This window comes from Hevea brasiliensis, chromosome 2 (assembly GCF_030052815.1).
Source record: "Hevea brasiliensis isolate MT/VB/25A 57/8 chromosome 2, ASM3005281v1, whole genome shotgun sequence".
NCBI classification, from domain to species: Eukaryota; Viridiplantae; Streptophyta; class Magnoliopsida; order Malpighiales; family Euphorbiaceae; genus Hevea; species Hevea brasiliensis.
Window position 1 is genome coordinate 121557740 of NC_079494.1, and position 23742 is coordinate 121581481.

At 32.7% G+C, this 23742-nt stretch overlaps 2 protein-coding genes and 1 long non-coding RNA gene across 5 annotated transcripts; all 3 read right to left on the reverse strand.

Annotated features, from left to right (window-relative positions):
* Positions 1-8664: 8664 nt before the first annotated feature.
* LOC110638056 (uncharacterized protein At5g41620) lies at positions 8665-12358 on the reverse strand. The gene is made up of 3 exons (XM_058141411.1): positions 11609-12358; positions 10498-10623; positions 8665-10278 (listed from the first exon to the last, which is right to left on the reverse strand). Exons 1-3 carry the CDS (start codon positions 12005-12007, stop codon positions 8941-8943), a joined length of 1863 nt encoding a protein of 620 aa, XP_057997394.1. The 5' UTR covers positions 12008-12358; the 3' UTR covers positions 8665-8940.
* A 1181-nt stretch (positions 12359-13539) lies between these two features.
* LOC110638057 (uncharacterized) lies at positions 13540-17408 on the reverse strand. Its single transcript, XR_009141488.1, has 4 exons — positions 17103-17408; positions 14328-14570; positions 13892-14015; positions 13540-13785 (listed from the first exon to the last, which is right to left on the reverse strand). It is a non-coding gene; the product is annotated as an uncharacterized LOC110638057 (long non-coding RNA).
* Positions 17409-18989: 1581 nt separating this feature from the next.
* Positions 18990-22355, reverse strand: LOC110638058 (F-box/kelch-repeat protein At3g61590). 3 transcript variants are annotated; one of them, XM_021788464.2, is made up of 3 exons: positions 21730-22355; positions 21413-21496; positions 18990-20521 (listed from the first exon to the last, which is right to left on the reverse strand). In XM_021788464.2, the coding sequence occupies exon 3, from the start codon at positions 20495-20497 to the stop codon at positions 19280-19282; it is 1218 nt and encodes a 405-aa protein (XP_021644156.1). In that variant the 5' UTR covers positions 20498-20521; positions 21413-21496; positions 21730-22355; the 3' UTR covers positions 18990-19279. The 3 variants fall into 3 exon arrangements, with proteins under 3 accessions (XP_021644156.1, XP_021644155.1, XP_057997402.1); XM_021788463.2 differs by lacking the exon at positions 21413-21496 and having other exon boundaries at positions 21730-22354; XM_058141419.1 differs by lacking the exon at positions 21730-22355 and having other exon boundaries at positions 21413-21714.
* Positions 22356-23742: the final 1387 nt, after the last annotated feature.

The window sequence follows — 23742 nt, forward strand, 5'->3', positions numbered from 1 at the left end:
GTTTATTTGATTTGGGTCTGTAACCTAAATTATTATTTTGGACCTGTAAACTTAATATTCTATGCATGTTTGATGGATTGGATGAGTGAGCCGAGCTCCCATTTATTTTATCTTTGATGAGTATGTGGAGGGTGAGCTGAGCTCCCCAATTGAGTATTTATTGTGTTTACAGGTCGGGTGAGTCGAAAACTCCCCGTTGGAAAGTCCATTTTATGGCCGGACTCTGTCCGTTTGGTTTCTTGAATTTGGGCCCAAATGGGCCTTAGAGTTGGGTTAATGAACAGTTAGGCTTACTACGGGCCTCGGGGGCTTTAGGCTGGCCCAGGTCCTAGTGCCGGTCCGGCCCATAGGTTGGGTCGTGACAATATATATGCATGGGGATATAACTTGTGATTTTAATAAATATTTTGTACTCACTTCCAATTTTAATAAGGTTCAACCTTTTGTATTATAATGCAAGTATTTAATAATCATATTACATTTGATTTATTGGAATAAAATTAGATAAAATTGTAAAAATAGGTTGGTCTTAAACTTTTATTTAAAAATATTAAATTACCTCATGAGTTATCTCTAACTTATGGTTATTGAAATAATTCTCTTATATATTTTAATTATAATTAATTAAATTTTATTAGATAAAATTATGATTAAGTTTTAAAATAATAAAATTATAAAATTTAAATAGTAAATTTACAAAATATTTTAACATTTATTTATTAATTAGTATAGAAATTTTTATAAAATTATATAGAAAAATAAATTATAAGTATTTATAACGAATATAATGTACAACACACATTATAAAAAAAATCAAATATTATATAAAAGTATTTAAATAATATGATGCATATCTTTTTTTAATATTTATAAAATATTAAGTTTATATTAAAAAATAAATATATTGAAATAAAAAAACATATAACTAGCTAATTTAGTTGATTTTGATTTTAAATGGTTTTGAGTTCAATTCTCTATACCAACAATTAAAAAAAAATTTTATTGAATAATTGCATTGGATGAGTCAATCGGGTTACACAGTTCATCGGTTCAACTATCGGATTGATAGAGTCATGCCGATCAATTCCTTATACAAACAATAAAATAAATATTCTATTGAATAATTGAACTTGCTAGATCAATCGGGTTACACAGTTCATGGGTTCAACCATCGGATCGATAGAGTCATGCAAGGTCGCTTTCTTATCTGATTCAATTATAAACTCGAATCGATTTAAGAGTCAATTTATTGATTTACTGGTTTAACCGTATAGTTCGGTCAAGATTTGATAAATATGGAGGAAGGCCATCACAAATTTTAATTTTGTGAAATTTTAATTTAAATATTTTAGAATACTTTTGATGCATTATTTATTTATTTTTATTATAGCGTTTTGAATTTTTAAATAATTATTTTATGTGGGAATTGATTGGTTTGGTAGATTCAGGAGGGGCATTGTGTAATTGTTGTGTTGTGAGCCCGAGACCTTTTGGATTGAGAAGTGTTAGTTAAGTTATTTTGCAGGTTGGATAGGTCCTAGGTACAAGGGAAATTTTATTGAATTTTCGACATAAACTTATGGTGTCTTAGGCTCTTTAGTTCTTTATTTTGAATTAATATTGATAAATTTCTTGAATATGATTGTTTAAATGATCCGAGTCATTCTTTTTCATTTTCTCAGCCGCCCCAGTGACATTTGGATAATCTGTAAGAAAATATTGATTTTATTTATAATTTCATTATTATTATTATTATTATATATTCAAGATATGCTCATGCATTCACTTATATATATATATATATATATATATATATATATGTAGTTAAATACAACGCACATCCTCATATTGTATATTTTATTTGTGAAATTTTTGTGAATGTTGCCTTAAAGTAATTTGGAGCTCTGTGTGTATTGGCGTGCGTGTGGTGTGGATATGAATATGGGTAGGACAGGTAGTTGTGGCTGAAGCTTGACTCGCTGGGACCCTATCCTTATATATTGATAAGTCGGGGTGAGTATTGAATTGATCTCGCTGACCCCCGCACTTAGATTATTAAGAGAAAGTCCGGCTTAATTTGATTTCGCTGGCAGGTATTGAAATTAAGAGATCTGTATAAGGGATCAGCTCCCATATGTATATATGTTGATGTGACACACGGGTGTATGAGTGCTCTAAATTATTTTTTGTATAAATATTATTTGAATTGTTTGAAATTATGTGTGCATATTGCATTTCATACATAGGAATGTATTATATCTAGATAGTTATAGAAATTATATTTAAAATCAATATTTTATTCTATGAGTTGAACACTTTCAACTATTTTTCCTCAGGTGACAGGTGGACTTGTTGAAAATAACATACTTTCTTTTATCGCAGATTAAACCAGAAAAATTCAGTTTACTTTTATTATCTTTTGTTAAATTCTAGAACTCTGCATGTATTAGTAGTGTATTATTCTTATCTGGGGTTGTATTAACTAAATTTTTGAAGTTGTAACATTATTTATGTGGAAATGTTTTGATGCATGAGATATTCATTATCTTGGATGAGGGAGCAGAGCTCCCATTTGATTATTTATTTACTTTGAGGATTGTGAAAGTGAGCTGAGCTCCCTATATTATTATTTTATTGGTTTACAGGTCGGACTCTATTCATTTGATTTCTTGAAATTAGACTATATTTATGGATTCTATGGTTTGGTTAGAAATAGTTAAATTTACTACGAGTTTTGGGGATCTTATACTGACTCAAGTCCTATTGCCGATCCAGCCTAAAAAATGAGTTGTGATATTTATAAAATGTGAATCCCCTATAAAATAAGAATTTAATATCGATGTTAATTAAATGTTGGGCCATGAGGTGGGTTTGTCTTGTAATTAACTTCTTCATAGCATTATAAATATGGAAAGAGAATTTAAATCTTATATTCATTCATATATACAACGAATTTAGAACATATAAGGATTTTTTTTTTTTTCAAAAGCATGCTGAAGGATCTTTGTTAGTTGCTATAAGTAATAGTATGAAATGATTACCTCATTATGCTTATCAATAGTTGGCATATGTGCCTCCAATATAATTTATTTTAAAAACAAGTTTCTCTTGAAGAGATTTCACCATTGAATTACGAGAGAAAATACTTATTTAAATTTAATTCATTATAAATTTAAGACAAACAAATAGTGAGACTTACAACTAAAATAAGTAAAACTCACACATATTGATACTAAGTCTATAATGAACCAGTCCTACATAAACTTTCCTCTCTATATATAAATACATAATTGCCTTCTGAGAGACGAAGCTTCTTGCTGATTCTTGGTACAGAATTGGAAGGTAAAAAAAATCTTGCAGATTGAGCCTGGAAGTGTTACAATCATCAGCATCATTGATCGATCCTGTGTCCTCAAAGCAATCTAGTCAAGAAATTAACATTAGTTCAAACAGGAATACAATCAAGTTAATAAATTAAAATTTCATGGCCTAACAAAAAAAAAAAAATCAGAGCCCCAGTTTTTAAGTTTTAAAATTTAACAAGTTAATGAACCAGTTTTTAAATTAAACTGAAAAAGAACCATTCACAAATCATTATAAATGAGGGATTAAAAAGAGAGAGAAAGATGATGATGAGGATATATAAAGATTGTTAGAAAGACAACAGAGCTCCCTTCACTCCAATATAAAGATGGCCAAGGTAACCACGTCTCCCAGGTCATGCAAACCCTTAGCCTGCGCACGCACCGAGCATTTGGATTCTGCTTATCCTGCGCACCCAGGGGTATTCATGAACTAGCAGCCATGGCCTACCATTGCCGCCTTTACAAAAGGAGCGAAGAGAGCTCCATTAAACCATACTAAAAACCCAATAATGGATGCTATTTTAAAATACAAAGTCTGAAAGAAAAACGCTCGCAATTTACTGCAAGACTAGGTGAAGAAGAGAGATCCTTATATAGGCTAAAGCGTGGTCTCAAGATTTGATCTGAACCGTTCAAATTGACATCAGATTTTTGAAAAAAAAAATCTCTGTAATGGGATTTTCTTATACAAAATTCTTAATCACAGCGAAATTAGTGCCATTAATCAGTATCTTTTTATTATAACTTTACACTAACAATCGTCGAGATCATTGGATGCCCTAGTATGTGATTTTTTTTTATTTAATTCATTTAATTCTATTTAAAATTTAAAACCAAAACTTAATAGTGCTAAAAAATTCTCATAACAGCTAATAGGATGGAATATGATGATTACAGACAGAATATTGAGTTGAGTTCTCAGCTTCATTGGCAACTAGGAGAATTAGTCTGATATCAGCAATTGAATTTTATTATTATTATTATTTTGGTAAATCTTATTTAAAAAAGCTTTTCAAACGATTTGATTACTTAATTTAGCATAATGTAAGAGATTGTACCTAAGTTAGGTAATTAAAAAAGCTGCAAATTAAAACTAAGAAATGATTTCATAGTTCAATCAAAATAAAATTATGAATCAATATCAACTATTAAATTCATCTTTATGATTTAATCAAAATGATAACATTTGATAGTGATCCACCACATCCATGAATTTTTATTTTATTATACTTTCATAGAATATTATTCTATGCAGCATATATAACATCAGAAATCACTATATCTATTAAAATGAAAGAGTGTCAATTAAAATAATTTGATATGAGTAATGTAGAGAATAAAATATTTTAATATATATATACACACACACAGACACCGAAATTAGAAAGCTAATACAGCTGCAAACCCAACTAAGAGTAGTCTATAAAAGAGTATCATGTAAATGTTTGAAATTTGACAGAATGACCTCATGCAAAGAACAACCTACAGGAAAGCAAATTAAGAATATTAGTTAATCGATAAGAGTGATGTCTGAAATTTTGGTATTGTGTTGTGGAGCTTTTAACTTCTATGAAAACATTAGATTTTAATAAAGGAAAATATAATGTAAACTTGCAGTTTATGCATAAAGAATGATGTAGGGGAGAGGTAAATGGATGTGGTGAACCCCTTGCTTAAAAAAAAAAGCGATTACCATAGAGCTTGAGACCATGAAGGTATTGAAATTTTTAGCTTTGGGTTGTCTGGAGAAAAAGAGACAAAATAAGCCATGAAAAAAGTTGCTAAATAAATTGAGTACATTATAAGTATTGCATCAATAAAAAAAAGATGTACAAAGCTAGGTTAGCTGTTCATGGAGCAAGCATATAAACACTGGTTGAGGTCCAATTATAAGAACGTAATATTTATAATGATGAAATTGCATAGGTTATAGGGGTTGATTTCATTGATATATATGCATGGGAATAAAACTTGTGATTTTAATGAATATTTTGTACCCACTTCCAATATTAACGGGATTCGACCTCTTATATTATAATGCAAGTGTTCAATAATCATATTACATTTGATTTATTGGGATAAAGTTGGATAAAATTATAAAAATAGTTTGATATCAGCAATTGATTTTTATTATTATTATTATTTTGGTATGAAATGATTACCTCATTATGCTTATCAATAATTGGCATATGTGCCTCAATATAATTTATTTTAAAGAAAAGTTTCACTTAAAGAGATTTGACCATTGATTTATGAGAGAAAATATTTATTTAAATTTAATTTATTATAAATTTAAGACAAAAACATATGATGAAACTTATAACTAAAATAAATAAAACTCATATACATTGATATTGAATCTATAATAAACCAGTTCTACATAAATTTTCCTATATATATATTTCCTTGTGGGAAACGAAGCTTCTTGCTGATTCTTGGAACAGAATTTGGAAGGTAACAGAAATCTTGCAGATTGAGCCCGGAAGTGTTACAATCATTAGCATCATTGATCGATCCTGTGTCCTCAAAACAATCAAGTCAAGAAATTAACATTAGTTCAAACAGGAATACAATCAAGTTAATAAATTAAAATTTCATGGCTTTAAAAAAAATAATCTGAGCTCCACTTTTTCAGTTTCAAAATTTAACTAGTTAATGAACCAGTTTTTAAATTAAGCTGGAAGAGAACTATCCACAAATCATTGTAAATCAGGGATTTAAAAGAGAGAGAGAGAGAGAGAGATGATGATGAGGATATATAAAGATTGTTAGAAAGACAACAGAGCTCCCTTCACTCCAATATAAAGATGGCCAAGGTAACCACGTCTCCCAGGTCATGCAAACCCATAGCCTGCGCACGCATTCTGCTTATCCTGCGCACCCAGGGGTATTCATGAACTAGCAGCCATGGCCTACCATTGCCACCTTTACAAAAGGAGTGAAGAGAGCTCCATTAAACCTTACTAAAAACCCAATAATAGATGCTATTTTAAAATACAAAGTCTGAAAGAAAAGCGCTCGCAACTTACGGCAAGACTAGGTGAAGAAGAGAGATCCTTATATAGCCTAAGGCGTGGTCTCAAGATTTGATCTGAACCGTTCAATTTGACATCAGATTTAAAAAAAAAAAAAAAAACTCTGTAATGGGATTTTCTTATACAAAATTCTTAATCACAGCGAAATTAGTGCCATTAATCAGTATCTTTTTATTATAACTTTACACTAACAATCGTCGAGATCATTGGATGCCCTAGTATGTGATTTTTTTTATTTAATTCTATTTAAAATTTAAAACCAAAACTTAATAGTCCTAAACAATTCTCATAACAGCTAATAGGATGGAATATGATGATTGCAGACAGAATATTGAGTTGAGTTCTCAGCTTCATTGGCAACTAGGAGAATTAGTCTGATATCAGCAATTGAATTTTATTATTATTATTATTTTGGTAAATCTTATTTAAAAAAGCTTTTCAAACGATTTGATTACTTAATTTAGCATAATGTAAGAGATTGTACCTAAGTTAGGTAATTAAAAAAGCTGCAAATTAAAACTAAGAAATGATTTCATAGTTCAATCAAAATAAAATTATGAATCAATATCAACTATTAAATTCATCTTTATGATTTAATCAAAATGATAACATTTGATAGTGATCCACCACATCCATGAATTTTTATGTTATTATACTTTCATAGAATATTATTCTATGCAGCATATATAATATCAGAAATCACTATATCTATTAAAATGAAAGAGTTTCAATTAAAATTATTTAATATGAGTCATGTAAATAATAAATATTTTAATGCAAAAATATGATAAGATAATATAAAAAGAAATGAGAAGGAAAAGGGAAAGATCTAAAATGACTTGGTTAGAAATAATATCGAAAAGAATTTACGAGTTTAGTTTTGAATGCCTTTATGGCACATTGCAGCCAAGGTAAATCCTGGTATTAATTCTTGTAGACTATATATGACCCATTATTGTTAATTAACCCTGAAAATTGACATTAATTAGAGAGAAGAAACCTGAAATCATCAGTCCTTAATCCTGAGTTTAGATGAGAAGATTCCACAGTGGGTTACAGTTAAATATTACATAAATAGATGGATAGTGGCGTCTCTGTCACTTAATCAACAATATCTTTACTGTTTACACACTCTAATCTAAGCTTATTTGTTAATGGTGGATGGTGGGTCATTTTATGGATGGAAAGATCCCTTTTTTTTTTTCGCTAAGCAAAGTGGTTGTGCTTCAACAACCTTTTTTTTTTCTTTTAGCTTTGCTTTTCATTTATAAAAGTATTGAACAAATTAAAGTAAAGTATAACATCATTTAGAATCTTTTTTTTTTTTTGGTTTGCCGCCAAACGTAATTAGTGATTAATGATATGAGATCAATCCCTAATCGACACGTTTTAAGACTATGTCAGCTTTAAATATGCTTATCTTTTCATAGGAATTTAAGAAATTATATATTACATTTAAAAAATTCTTTTAAAAAATATATTAAGATTTGAATTTCTGATTTTCATAAACATGCACTCGATTTTTCAGATATTTATTTAATTACATATAACCATTTGTTTCTGATTTTTTTTTTTAAATAAAAAGAGATTTTTTTTAAACAAAAGATAAATTAATTTATATATTAGTCTTAATAATTTGATTAATTAGTTTCTGGGTCTTAAAGAGGTTCTCTTCCTACATTTTTCTTTGCAGTAAATTCATATTTTTTAAATGGCAGATTTGTTTCTATTTTTTTACTTAAAATAACTAGAAGGTCTAAAAATAAATAGAATAAAAATATAAAAATTAATTAATATATTTTTTGAAATAAAAAGATTAAATAAATAATTTTCACTTAAAAAAAAAAGCTTTTGTCAGCTTCAATTAGCAAAAGGAAAAAGACATCTCAGAAATGATCTGCATTAAGAAATATATATATATATATATATATATTATCAACATAATTTCATATAAATAATCTTACATTGAAATAATAATCTAATCAGAAAAGATGTGTATAAATAAATATAATTATTAAATTTAAGAATAATTGTCTTAAAAATAAAAAAAAAAGTGAGTGATTAAAATTTTGTAGAATACAATTTTATCCATATTTTATTTTCTAATTAAATTATTATTTCATGTAGGATTGTTGACATCAAAATCAAAGTGATAGGATACAATTTACCTTATATGTCCATTCCTGTCGCCGCTGACCTATAATGCATGTGTCCATTTCTCTTTAGCAAAAAAAAGAATGTGAATTAGACCAACATATACTAGCTAATTCAAATGACTTCTAAGGTTTAAGTGGAATAGAAAACATTCTAGCTCCCAGCTCATATCCATGTCACCATGCAAGCTCCAACACATTTTCCATCTACAAAGGTGATTTCAAGATTTACAAGTGCAAAACTAACATACCATCTACTTGGAAACATTACAAAACCAAATATGTAGAGATTGAAGATCTTGCCCACCACAGGTATACAAAAGGTTCTTCCTAAAAAACCATGTTATTTAATTTCAGGCATATCTACCTCTCCCATGCATCTCCTAACTAAGAGAAAACTTTAGACACTTTTGACCGAGATTTCTGGCTTTCCAATCTAGCTTCAAGTAGTTTTGCCTTCAAAGTATTCTCCTTTACGCCCATAGGTAATTTCAAAGAAGAATCAGATTTATCAAATTCTGGACATGCCAATTTTGACATCCAATGCTGCACTGGACTTGTATGTCCTGCAATCACTGGCTGAATAGAAGAATCTTCTTTAAAATCACCTTCAGGATGAATTTTATCACCTTCAGATGACAATGAACGATTTCGAATCAAGTTATCCAGCACATCATTTGAGTTCAATTGCGCATACACAATACGGCCCTTACTATTATCCCTTGATCCAGCCATTCTCTTCATAGAATCCAAATTCATTATTTCCTCAAGAAGGCTTTCTGCAGAATTATTACCTCGGCATTTGGAGCTGCCTGTGTTTTGTTTTTTACCTGTACTCTTGTCTAGTTCAAAACAAGGTGAATCACTATCAATAGAATCTTCTTCATCAGCAGCATGTCGAGGTGCACTTACAGCCTCATTTAGTGGAAAGGACTCCCGCCGTGAGCAATTGTTTATTGCCTCATTAACAAATCTACCATCTTTCTTCGATTCATTGGAGTGTCTAGCTTGGAGAAAGGTTTCTATATCTAGACTTAACTTGTCAACAATTGTATTCTTTTCAGTAAGATCATTTTCAGCTTCTGCTAGTTTCATTTCCATCCTCTCATCAAGCCATGCTTCTGAAATATGAAGAACCAAGCAGTCAGTACCAACAAGATCCATCTCAGATTTGTGCCTTAAGGACTGCACCTCTTGTTCATAATCTCTTATTCCCTTGGCAAACTCATCACATAAGTTTTCCAATAAAATCCGTGCTTTCCTCTCCCTCTCAAGTTCTTTCAAAGCATTAGAGAAAGCAGATTTCACTTCAGAAAACTCACGAGCAAGCTTCCGGTGCAAGCTCTCTGAGTGCTTCCTTAACTTCCTCTCATCTTCTAGCTCTTCTTGTGCTGACTTAATGACAGCTTTGATTCTATAATGCTCTTTATTTTTCCTGACAACTTTATCCTCTGTAACTTGCTCCATTAAGTCATCTATTTCCTGCCTGTTAGTTTGTTTCTCTTTGAGCAACTCCTTTATTTGTGAACGAGAATGATCCAGCTCCATTTTTAAAGATTTTAACAATGACAAATTGCACGCTTGCTGTTCTTCAAGACTCCAAATCCGGTTGATTACCGTGAGTAATTTTGTTGATGTCTTAAGGCCATAACTTGACTCATCCATCCTGCACTTAAAATCCAAGAAACTGGAAGACTGCATACCCAAAGGTTTATAAGGCGCTACCTGCAAAGTAGAAGGGCATTTAAATTACAGGAGAAAACAGCTCCATATTTGAACAACTACTTGAGGATACAAAAAGAAAACAAAAATGCAATTCTGAGGAATAGTGAGATCAACTCGTGATATATTTAAATTTCATGAGTCCAAATTCATCAAAGAAGAAGAAGAAGAAGAACAAGAAGAACTTGTAGAGGAATATAAGCAGGGAGAAAACTTTATTACCTCCATTGAGCTAGCACAACTTGCAGAAGATAGGGACCGTATAGCACGACTGTTTCTATCAGCTGATACATGGTGTTGCAACAATGATTGTGCAACATGTCTCCTTGAGGGACTTGCAATTGCTGGCTGGAAATATCAGAGTAAGGGATCAACAACTTTATGAAAACAATATTTAAAACTAAAGGCACATGAAAATCAATTTTGATTCTGGCATCATAGGCAAAATCTAATTCATCTAAGTCCAACAATGAATAAACCAAGCAATGAAATCATTCTTATCACGTTGAACAAGCTCTTTTTCTTAAAAAGTATCTTTCCCCTTGGAAGGATTGCAATTCCTGCATTAGGAAGTAACCCCAAGGTATAATAGCTTAGGCTGCATAAAAAGGAAATTAAGACTGATCTGTAATGTTGATGATGTGAATGTGATAACCATAAAAGCCCCAAAATCAGAAAGCAAAGAAGCAATATAACCAGCAATCTATACAAATAAATTCTTTTTATAGCAACATTACCCATAATTGTTAAAATTGCTTAAAACTCCTAACATAGAACCAATAGTGATGAATTCAGTAAATGTATTTAGGAAAAATGCAGACCACCTGAACCCAAAGAAGAAACTTTCAACTGAAAATGAAACTGCCAAATCAAAAAATAGGTATAACAAATCTGCTCATGGACCACAAGCACCAGAGCTGGTAATTGTATAGAAAACAATTAAATGTGGTTTTTGAACTGCAAGTATGAGAGTTAGAAAGCCAACAAGAATGTCTAATAGTAAGCACTCAGAACATAAGACTGTTTCGGCTTTGACAGTTAATCAACTAAAAAACTTAATAATAAACCAAAAAAAAGGAAGAGTAGACGAAGATCAACGCAGACCAACAAGAGCAAAAAGCAAGGAAGCAAAACCACAACAATCAAGCAAGTAGAATCCCATACAAACACTCACACAGAAGAGCAATTAAAATTGGAACAGACAAAAAATTAATTACAAAAAATCTCGAAAAAAATTCAAGAAATCCTAAACCCTTTCAACCCTCAAAATTCCTACTCACCAAACCCCTTCGACGAAGTAAATTTGCTACAAGGAAAGGTAAGATTGGTAAACCTGATCAAGTAAGTTATTAGGAGGGTCGACCAAATGAGTGCGGAGCTCAAAAGCCTTGTTTGTCTTGTGGTGGCCACGGCGACCTCGTCTAGAGCCAATATTTTTGCTCATTTTGGAAAGTGAAAGTTGGAGCTCCGGCTGAATCTCCCAAAGGTTGGCACATAGCTTTCTAGCAGAGACGGTAGTGGTGGTACTGAGGTATTCTTGAACAGGGTTGCTGCCGTTATTACCATCCAGAGAAGAGAACTCAAGCCTCCAAGTGGGCGATGGAGTAGATGGGCCTCCTCTTTTCCCTACCAGTATAATCCCGCGTTTGAACTTTTTTCTAGTTCTACCCTCCAATTCTTGTTGCTTTTTGCCTTTCCCTTCTCTCTCCACTCCTTTTTCCGTTCTTTCCATCTTTCTTAGTCTCTGTCTCTTCAAATTTCAAACAGTGGGTTCTTCTCTGTTTCGCTCATTTCGCTCTTTTTGTTTCCAAAGTGCCCTATCCCTTCAAAATGTGCTGCTTCTTCTTCTTCTTCTTCAGTTGACTGGTTGGGATCTGTGGCTCTTCTTCAGTTGTTTTATGTGATGTAACTTTTACCTTTACACCCCTAACTCTGAGTGAGGTTGTGGTGGTAAAGAGTAGCAACTCGCCCTGTCCAGTAGGCTATGCAAAGCAAAAGCACATGCTACTTTGTTGACACTAAATTCTAATCCTCTTTCGAACAATTTTGAAATATTAACATGTACTTCATAATCACAAGTGAAGGAATTTAATCAGACTGAAGAAAAAAATTAAATATATAATACAGATTGTCACTATGAAATAACTCAAAATTTCAGATTTCAATACTTCCTTCTTTTAAGAATTTTTAAGAGGAATAAAAAATGATTAAATTACATATGCTTGAACTCTGCCCTTTTGCGGTTTCATGAAAGTGATTAAATTTCAAATGCAATCATTGCTAAATATTTGCAAGAACAGAGTCGAAGGATGCTAATAAGCTTCAATCTATGTGCACATGAACAGAAGAACTACCAAGGTAATGATGGCTAGGTATCTCCGTGGGGCAAAGATTACAAGACAATTAAGTTTTGAACCATGCGGCTTATGGGATAACGTGACAAGCAATTTGGGTCCAAAGACGAACAGGAGTAGAAGATGACCTGGATGGTTGGCTACTGCCACATCTGACCCACACAGACCCTATTTCGGGCTATGCCAACACAATTGAAGGCAAAACCTTCCTTCAAAATTATTCACTAAAAGCAAAGCCTGTCAAAGCTTTGTGCTCCAGAGGCCCCCCCTGCTGCTGCTTCGTAATAAACTTTGTTTTATTGTGTCTTTTAAGGATGTTATTTAGCACAATTATGCTAGTTTGATGTCCATTCAAAAGCAAAGAACAAGTCTTTTGGTCAAAAATAGAATCCAATGATCATTAGTGCCTAGAGTCTTAGAGACTACTTGCTGCACTGCATCTATCTTTGCTGACATTTTATTAAAATTTGGCTAGAAAAAGGACCACATTGGACCACTTCTTGTGTAATGGAATAGAGTGGTCCAAATGGCATGCCATGGCACCGATAAATACTCACAGCATCCCAAATATTTCGTCCAACAAAAGCAATCATGATACAAGCTAACATTGCAGCCACGGCTAATAACGAGGGCATTTTAGCAGCAGGATTGGCCTTTTAACCATCTGTTTGACTGTTTGTCCTTTAACCCACCGTAATGCCCTACCATTTCCCTTCACGGATTTGTCCATATCAGGCTCAGACTCTCTAACAAATTGGGCTCACCATTAGACTTTCATTAATGATAGATGAATTCAACAAACTTGTTAAATTAAAATGCTTAGAACACTAATAATTAATTAAAATATTAGTAGTTTAGCGGTGGGCAGTTTTACTTCTTAATTTTTTGTTTCCAAATTAGGAAAGAGTAGTTAAAAAAATGTATGCAAATGAAGTATTACTTGATAGGCAGGTGCAGTATACACCTCCAATCAGTAACAATGAATTTTTCAATAATAAAAAGTGTACATTTATTTTTGTAATTGTAATGTTCCCTTGTTAATTCCTAAAATGATTCCAAATAGTCACAGAAAATCAACGACATGATTTGCGCCATTTTTTGTCCACTCTATGAATAGACGGTCACAAACTTTTGTGGGATGTATCCATATATGTCCCTGTCAAACAAAAGCAACAGAGGAGGAAAAGGAAATGAGAAACTATACAATTATATGAATAAATGCACAAAGACTATGTAAAATGGGAAAAACAAAAAAAACTTACGAGTTGTAAGGTGTTGAATCTGAGTTTTCTGCCAGAAATATTTGTTCAAGATAATTTTGGGAGTGGAGAAGTATAATCTTCAGAATTTACAGCAGATATTTGTTTTGCATCGTAGTGTAATGACCTGTAAAGATATTCAAAGCGCTTCATCATAGCGTATCCATGATAGATATCAACTATTGCAAAATACAACACAACATCAGAACTTTCTGGTCCTTTGGCATTTTCATTTTCTGGTATTTTTTTTCCGGACAGCACGTGCTGGCATTCCTAACCCAAATTTATATTCACCACTGCAACAGAAACACACTGTAAAAAATACTGCATAACTTTGATTCGTGGTAATGACTCATTTTGTGCAATCATAAATAACATAGCAGCCCATTACTCCCTTGTGCAAGTTGTGTATTTGTTAATGGGGAAGGCAGTGTTCTACCTATTAGGAATTTGGCAAATGCCAGGAAAAATCAACTGTGTATCCCCAAATTCTTGTAAAGGGCAACTAGAGATAGCGTCACTATTTGAACATTTACTATCAACTGTCCGGAATCCTTATGTATGGTATACTCCTCAAGTACATGTTTTTGGGTTGTTCTTCCTTTCGATAAGCCTTTGAGATGATAAACATCATGTACGTTCATATCTAGTGGAATAGGGTTTGCATGAGCAGCAAGTAAACCTGTTTATGAAGAATCATTATTACACCAAGTTAGTATTGAAAAATGGCAACATCCAAGCAATGGAGAAACTACAATATAGCAAAACACTTTTATCTGAATGTTTGGCTCTTTTAGCAATAATTTCAACACTGTTTATATCCTATTTTAAACAGTTTGATCAGTTAGTTTTTGAGCTGAAAAAATTCTCTCTATTATACCCTATTTTAAATGATCAAAGCAATGCATATTCCTCACATTTGGTATTGCACTCGTTTGAATTGATGATTGTGCTCAGTCATTACATTTAATCACTTAATATCACGTGCAAAGAATAACTAAGTTGAGATTTTTTTATAGGGCTTTAAACAAGAGCAAATTATAAAAGGTGTCAAATTCACTCTCTTCTGGGATACCTAAATAAGGACAACAAACACCTCCAGGCAGATATTGCTTCTCTTGTTTACTTTTGGACCTCAAAGTTGATGCATTTGTGTTCAAGGTAATGTAGTTTTGATTTAAAGAAATTGAAACATTGTTTATGTTAAGACATCCAACTTGTCTCACAGAGTGAAGTCCGAACACTGTGATGATTACAGAACCTGGATTTTTTTTTTCTGATGGAAATAGTAGTTTGGAAGCGCATCCAGGATTACCTGCAGGGAAGTTAGTCAGAAGTCTGATTGCTTACATTTATAAACTTAAAAAAAAAAAAATACAATCCAAGGAATACTTGGCATTCTTACTGACTAGATATGGCAACTTCAATAGTCATAAAGCAATATTTTTTAAGCTTAAAATTACCCAACAGGTTTTGCTAGCAAAATGAGAGAGAGAGAGAATAAACTAATTCCTCCTAGGTCCTGATTAAAGAAGAAAATGCATGCAAGTTAAATTATACAGGCCGAAAACATGTTTGTGTACAGTAGTAAATTTCATACGGTACTAGCAGCAGCAGGACATCACAAAAGAATAAAATTCTCAACTTCACTTCAGATTTCCTCAGGGTTTTTATCATCATTTGTTCATTAGTTGACAAAACAAGCACACGACCAGCTTTTCCTGGTGAACAGACCTCTCTTAGGATGTTATTTTCACAAAGCAACATCATGTAATCAGCATGGTTAATATTATGCGCCTCTTGTATGTTTCTGGGAAAAAGAAATTAGCAAAGATTTCAGCACTATTTTCTCTTCAATATAACACTTCTTTGACAGTTTCAACATGTGTCAAGATATAGAAACTAGGAATAAATAACCTGAAAACATCAGTACAGTACTTCCTTCCATTCTAACTCAGTAAGTTTGCCTGGGAGAATATGACTGTATTCATCTGGATGCAGGGGCGGAGCTATACTTGGGCCAAAATTTTTTAAGGGTATAATAATAATTTTTTAAAATATTAAATTTTTTTTAATTATTATTATATAAATTTTATGGGATATTAAGCCTCATAAAATTTTAATAAATATTTTAAAATTTTTTAGGGGTATAATATAGTAGTAGTTTCTCAAAAATCAATTATTGTTTAAATATTTTAAAAATTTTTAGGAGTATTATTAATTTTATAAAAAATAAAACTCTAAATTTTAACTGAATGATATTAATAGTAAAATATAAATTTTTTTATAAAAAAATGTAAGACATCATTATTTCTTGACTTATTCTTTACTATTAATTTTATTTTACCGCAATCATTAATTTCTTTTCTTTGAAATTTAAATTATTGGATAAATTATCAAATGAAATTCTAATACATTTGTTTTGTCATTTTTTTTAATCAATTTAAAATTTTAGAGCTTTCTTCTCATAATCTTATTGCTATTATTAAAATTTCTCACTTACTATAATTTCCCTAGACTCAAATTAAAAAAAAATTATAAATTAAAGCTATATCATTTATTTTATTTAATTTATAATTTTAGTTAAATTTATTTTTCATGATTACTATGAAAAAAAAATTCGAGATAAATTAGATAAATTTTTTAATTTTAAGCTATTAATAAATTGTAAGTACAATAATTCTTAATGTTAAGCCTTTACTATTTTTTTTAATTAATAATAACTTTCATTTAATTTTTAACAAGTAGATTTTATTTTTAAAAAATTTTCTTATGAATTTATATTCTCCTAAATGGATTTTCTGGCTCCATTATTGTCTGGATGGTATTGTATCAATTTAGTTCGAGAATCTCTGAATGCATCGGAGGTTAACTTCTCCCTTAATTTTGCCCTGTTCTGCCAGCAAGGTGCCCATGTGGGATAATTTAGAAGGTAGAAGGTGTTGGCATTATAAGGCATCACAGGTCGTAATAAAAGGTCAATAGATACAAAATGCAATCGCTAAGAATCACACCAAACTAATAAAGCATTTTATCAAATACCCATTGCAGGTCTCTTATTCTGCCTCTTGACCCATTTACCAATGCGTAAGAATTTCCCAAATTGTAAGAACCTTCAATAGCTAATTGTAAATGGTAATAAAAATAGGCATTGAGAATTAAAAAGAATCAAATCCAGCAAAAAGAAGGAAATTAATTTGGAAAACGATATTACCTTTGGGTGCTTGTAGAAGTTGATATCAACATTTAGAAGAAAAATGAAGAAAGCCTGTCTGTGTTGTGTGACTGATCTTCTTAGAATTCAGAGATCGATTGTTGCGTTGCCAGTTTCAATTTTGGTATATCTGTTTAGTACCGAAAAATTCATTTGTTATGGGCTGATTGCAATCAGCTAGTAACAGCGTTGTTGAACAGTGGCCGTTGGGTCAGGAACGCAAAACAAAAAGAGCTGTTCGCTCCAGATTTATTTAGGGTTTTTCTGGAAAGTGATATTCCAAGAGAGCAGTTCTAGCCTCTGTATTAATTAGATGCCAACTGTGAAAAAACAACAGTTATTATCTTGATTTGTTCATATTAACGAGGAACTTTGTGAAGATCACTATTATTATTATTTTTTTTTTTTACAGTGCATAGCTCTACATTTTGATTATTGATATGCAGATGGCAGAAGAATACCATATTGCCCTCACCAGAGACATGCTGAAGTTGGACCCTGGGCAGTGAAACAAGCATTATATTTTGCACGTAAATCATCAAATGCATTGAATTAGTCCCTCGGTTCAAGTTTTATTTTAATTTCGGTCTTGATTAAAATTTGGTTTAATTAAATTTATTAGTTAAATTTTTAAGAAAATAAAAAGAAAAATTTAGTTTTTAGTCCAAAATGGGACTCAATTGAACCAGCTAATTCTAGACCAATTTAAGATTGAGTTTGATTAATTCAATTTTGATAATTTCAATTTAATATCGATTTTAAATTAGATCAATTAAATTTCAATTTTGAAATGACATGAACCGTGGCAGGGCCTAGGTGAAAATATTGAATTCTATTTAATGGAATCACATGTTTAAAAATTTTAAAATGCATATTTTTTTTAATTGTCAGCTTTAAAAAAAATAATTATACTAAAAGGCATAATTTTACAACAATTTAATTCATTTAATTAAATTTACTATAAAAAAAACTCAAAAACACTCGTAGTTCTATATATATATAAACAATTGAGGTATGTAATATATATATATATATATATATATATATATATTACATACCTCAATTGTTTCCAACGTAATTGAATTATAGCACAAAAATCGTTTCAAACGATGATGAAGTTAAGATATCCACAGTAGTGGATGTTCAAAAGATGGAGATAATGAGTCGAGAAAGAAGATGGTGCAACTGCAATTCCAAAAAGATGCAGTGCCTATTTGAAGGTTTGTACATGGCTAGAGCCTAGAGCGCGATTTAGTTTCTCTATGTGAGATATCAAGAAAATGTAACCTCCACACACTTGCACATTTCTATATTATATTAATTTACCAAGTCTTGCTCGGGCTCTCCAATACACTAAGCGTAGCAAATATGTGGAAATGTCGCTTCTCCACCAAACAACCCAGCACAAATTTGTCCTTAAATATCTGCAAATGTCATTAAAAATTCAACCTCATCCGAACAGTGAGGTGACCTATGCAAATGTTGCTACATCCCTTCATCGTGGATGTGCCAAATTGTCGTCAGCACTCGCAAAAAAGACAACAATCATCCATTTTAGAAGGAAAATTGGGAGATCCAGCTGCAGAACTGTTGGCATTACGAGTTAAAAACAAAAGATAACATGGGTTGACAGTGGAATCCACAGAATTACCAAATCCAGAAAAGCTACTGGTGAAGTAGCATCACCAAAATTTCCAAGCAGAATGGAAAGGAATAGCACCTCAGAGTTCAGCTCATTGAGTTCCAAGTACCCTTACGAGGGACATGGTAGAAACAGCCACTTAGCGTAGGACCACCAAAAGATCAATATCCAAAGATTCTTCATATAAAGCATAAAATGCATTTTACCCATAAATCATCAAACACAAACCGTGCAAGAATCAATACTTCACAGAATGAATACTAAGTTTGTTAATATGTCAAGGCGTATCTACATTAATCTGACTGTCAATCAGAAAACAGTGGCAAAGTTGTATTATACATAAGGTATTTCCCAATGCAAAGAATAATATTCCCATTTTCAAGAATGTGCAGCTCTATCTGCTGTTACATTTTGTGTAAAATTTTCCAGAATATATTTCATAATGATTGAAAGTAAGAGCCAAACAAACAAAAAGGAAAATGTGGGACTTGCAAATTTGTCATCACCACCCCCATTAAATTCAACAAGAAACAAATTATGGCTCAATCTCAAGCCTTGGTTCAAAGCAAAAACCAGTAAAAAGCTGAAGCGGGAACCTCTTTGTCACTGGGCACTTCTGTGACCATTTCCACTGTTTCTGGTTCATGTCAAAAACAAGAAGAGCTGGAGCCCCATAGCTCTGGATGTATAAAAGATCATCTGTGCCACTGCTGGCAAAAACATCATCAAACTCCCCAAATCCTTGAAAAAACTTGTGAGGCATACGAGCAATCTCTTGCCATTCCTTACCATTTAGGACCCAAATCCCAATCCCCTTAATTATGTCAGGCCGGTCTTGTTTACCAATTCCTCCAACCATTACCAGCTTCTCCTTCAAATTCATCAGACGTCCACAAGTAAGTGGACAAGGTACCGGAATGAAACTCCTTATCAATAAACCATGGGAAGATCTACTCGAGAGATTATGTGTAATTAGACCATGGCGATTCTCTGGTGTGCCACCCCCAGTTGAGTAAATCAAAATGTATAAAACCCCATCACAGATCACACTTTCATCGCCACTTCTCCATCCTGTTAACACCTCAGACCAAGAAGCCACCCACATCCTTGTTTCAGAATTATAAGTATAAATAGAAAGATCCCATTGGAAAAAATTTCCTGGGACTTGCTTAGACTTCACGATTGAGATAGTATATCCATGCAGCATCCTGTTCACTGAAATTGCAAGTGCACTGTAATCAGCAATTTTTAAACCTGGAGGCTCCTCAAGCTTCTTGCAGCATTTGGTAATAGGGTTGCAGACATATAATTCACTTCTGCTATCATTGTCCATGAAGCAAACTAAACCACGAGATGAAGCAATGAACCAACTGGATGTCTCGATGCATGGGAGATCAATGCCATACCACTTTCTGAGGATTGGATCGTAGGCGTAGCCAATAGGTTCATTGGAGCTTGTAAACATAAAATACCAGGGTTTTTGTGACAGGACATGTGAGAAATTCCATAAAAACCTCCTTGAACTAACAATCTCACTCCATCTTTTACACACAGAACCTGCTCTAAAGATGCTAGCAATAGGAAGAAATGCTAGAATCCGTTCCAACAGATCATCAGGCAGGATTAAATCCAAAGAAACTGCATTAATTTCTTTACTGCCTTCATCACTAAGCTCTGAGAATGAATCAAACTCACCAATGCCTCTTGCTACATCATCAAAGCAATCATTGATCCATGATGTTTCTCCCTCCATGATGAAGGAGAGTGAAGAACAGGCCTGGTAGAAAGAGGAAGACGAAGGAACAAAACTTAAAATACAAATGAATTTCTACCAGAAAGATAAGACTAAAAACCATCGCCTCTAAAGAAGCTATAACACCAAATAAAGATATAATAAAAAATAAGGAAATCAAATCACATGGAAAACAATTTTAAATGTGCAAATTGCAACTAGAATTGGTGCGTGTGTATTGTTGTACTATTACCACCCATTTAGACTGCAGTCAGATCACATCCTTATCCATATAATCACGGAAAAAGCACAACCCAGCAACCATGACATTGCATTTATAAACTAGCCCGCTGCCCACCTTCCATGTGTATCAGATTGTGATCTCCTAATGCCATGGATATATCACTGAAATATCCAACTCATAGATCCCCACAGTAAATGAGGATATTAGAACCAAACACAACCTATTAACTAGGAGCAATACCCTAAAAGCCAAAAGCCAGACGTGCCAGGTAAACACATTAAACAAAACACTCAAGTTTATGATATGGAAAAGAATTCAAAACGAAGAAACACTAATTTAACAAATTTCTGAAAAAGTAAACATACCCAGGGAGAAATTGAAGCAACTATGAAACAAAAATGGGGAACCCAGAAAGAGATGAAAAAACTATGGCAACTTAACTGCCGAATATCAAATTAAAATTATATGCATAACCAGAAGCCCATAAAACCAGAAATCGATTCCCAGGAGAGCATACATATCAAATACTAGAAGAGATCGAACAAGAAGACATAGCAGTACGACATCTAAATTTGAAATCTTATTCAAGAATATTTCCCACATTAATAACTAAATTGTTACTACAAGAAAGATAACATCATTTAAGACGGATAATAGAAAAACGATTAAAAAAAATTAAAAAGAATTCTTACAAGAAGATGAGTTTATCGATGCGAAACAAATGATTTTGTTTCGACCAAAAGAACGACCATTCGCTTTTTCTAACACATGGAACCCTAAAAACGATTTTGTGAGTCAAAATAATAGAAAAATATTGTGTGGAGGGAAAGAGATTAGGCCACGCCTAGTCATCAATCAAACATCAAAGCCCCATTAACTAAAAACCATTACCATCAATAACTAAACCAACATCATAGACTTAAAAACACAAGTAGACCACTGAAATGCACAATAAAAACAAAATCAAGAACAGAAAGAACAAGATTTTCATAAAATTGAAACCCCATACCTCGTTTTAAGCCACCTCCAGGGACAGTACCCAAGTGGGTGAGGCTAGATTTATAGAGGAAGAGAAATGGCGAAAAGAGAAACAGAATATAATGATTAAAAAAAAAAACTCCAAACTCGCTATTAGAGGAAAGTATTAAAGAACATAGAGACCAAAACGAAATGGGCTATGGTGAAGATATTTTCTTCAAATGGTAGATAACTTTGACATGGTCAGTCCAGAATTGGCTGGTAAACAAAGCCTAAGCAACCCATTTGAGAGAAAGAGAGAATTTTTTTTTTTTTTTTTTTTTGTTTCTTTTCGGTTTCCCTTTTGATACAAAAGAAAAATGATAGGCAAGAAATGAAGCGCGGGGCGGTTTTTCTATAGAGGAGATGTGTTGGGGTGTGGAAGATAGAGAGGGAGAGCGCGCGTGTAGGCGCGTGGCATTTGGTATTTGCACAAGAAGACAGAGAACATGGAAAGTGTGTGAATGGTAGAGGAGTTATTCAAGCAGTAATGGATTTTTAATGAGCTGAAAAAAAATAAAACATTGGGATTTCGGCCATAATGAAAAAGAAAATAATAATAATGCCGTCTGTCTTCCTCCTCACCCACATTTTTCTTTTTTCTATTAACATGTGTAATTCTTGTGGGCAGCTCAGCTCTGTTTTTTTTCTTCACTGCATCTTGTTTTCTATTTCTTGGGTTTTGGTTTTGGTATATACTTTCCCAGCCATGGGCTTGGCTGAGTCCATAGATACCATTCTCCATGGAACAACCTCTTTTTGTTGCCCCATTTTCACCTTTTCAACTGGTGAAAGAAGGCCCTGGGCCTGAATCTCTACCTAACTAACCTAATCACCTCCCATTTCTAATCTCATTTCCAGCTTTCATTCTTTGAAAAATTTTATTAATTTCATTTCTTTATTTCAATTTTAATTTCAGGTTTTTGATGTAAATGGTGAATCATGCAACTATAATTTATGGGGTTAGCAGCAGCATCTAATTAGTAATTTAGTTATGCAAATCATAAAAAGGTCATGACAAGATGGAGCAGCCCCAGTTATTTAAAAAGTGAAAGAGACAATTTTAATGTGTCTTGCAGTCGATATTGACACAATAGTTTTTATCTTCCTTTCAATTTGTTAATCAACAAACCACCAGAAGATAAAACAACAGAGGGAATGGAACATATTCGGCATGATATACGAATAAGATTGCATGGCCCAGTTTATAACCACAAGCAGTGCGAGCTAGAGGTGTGCAACTGTGCATTTGGCAGGGGCATTGAATAGAGAAACCAGAGGATTTGGGAAGAGCATGTGGCGTGGGCATTGACCTTAACACTTGGAGCACTTTTCGTGTACTAAAGATAAAAAGGGTTTTAGTGGCAACACCACAATGGCTGCTCTTTCCAGCCAAGCCACCACTGTGCGCATTAAATCACATGTCACTTCCAATAGTTTATTTCCTGTGCTTTCTTTTTTATTATGGGTTTTTTGTTTTTTAAATAAAATCCCTCAATTCTGTCTTGTTATGCCGTAAATTTTATAAGGAAAGCCCACCAATTGCTGTTTCAAATATGAACTCATGGGCACAACCCAGAAGGAGGCGGTAACCCAACATTGAGAGGGATGGTTTACAGCTTCTACTCCCACCATTTTCATCTTTTCTTAATACTCATATTCACATTCGCCTCTAAATGAAGGCACCAGTAATGTGTTATAATGTGAAATTTGTTTTTTTAAGACAAAGTTTGCAATTTACGACGGTGAAAAAACGGGGTTAATAATTGTCTCTTTCTGTGTACATATGGACATAGTGGATTGCTTTCATGAGCACATAGAAAAAAGTGAATGAATATTGGGTGGAAATTCTTCCGACGATATGTAGTAATGAAATTTAATTATTGGGGTGAAGTTAATGTGTTGACTCTAATAGGCCAACTTTTGATTCAGAATGGGCTCTGGAGTATGGCCTCGGCACCTAGAACAAGATATGAAAAAGGCACAATCATATGCAAATTGGTGG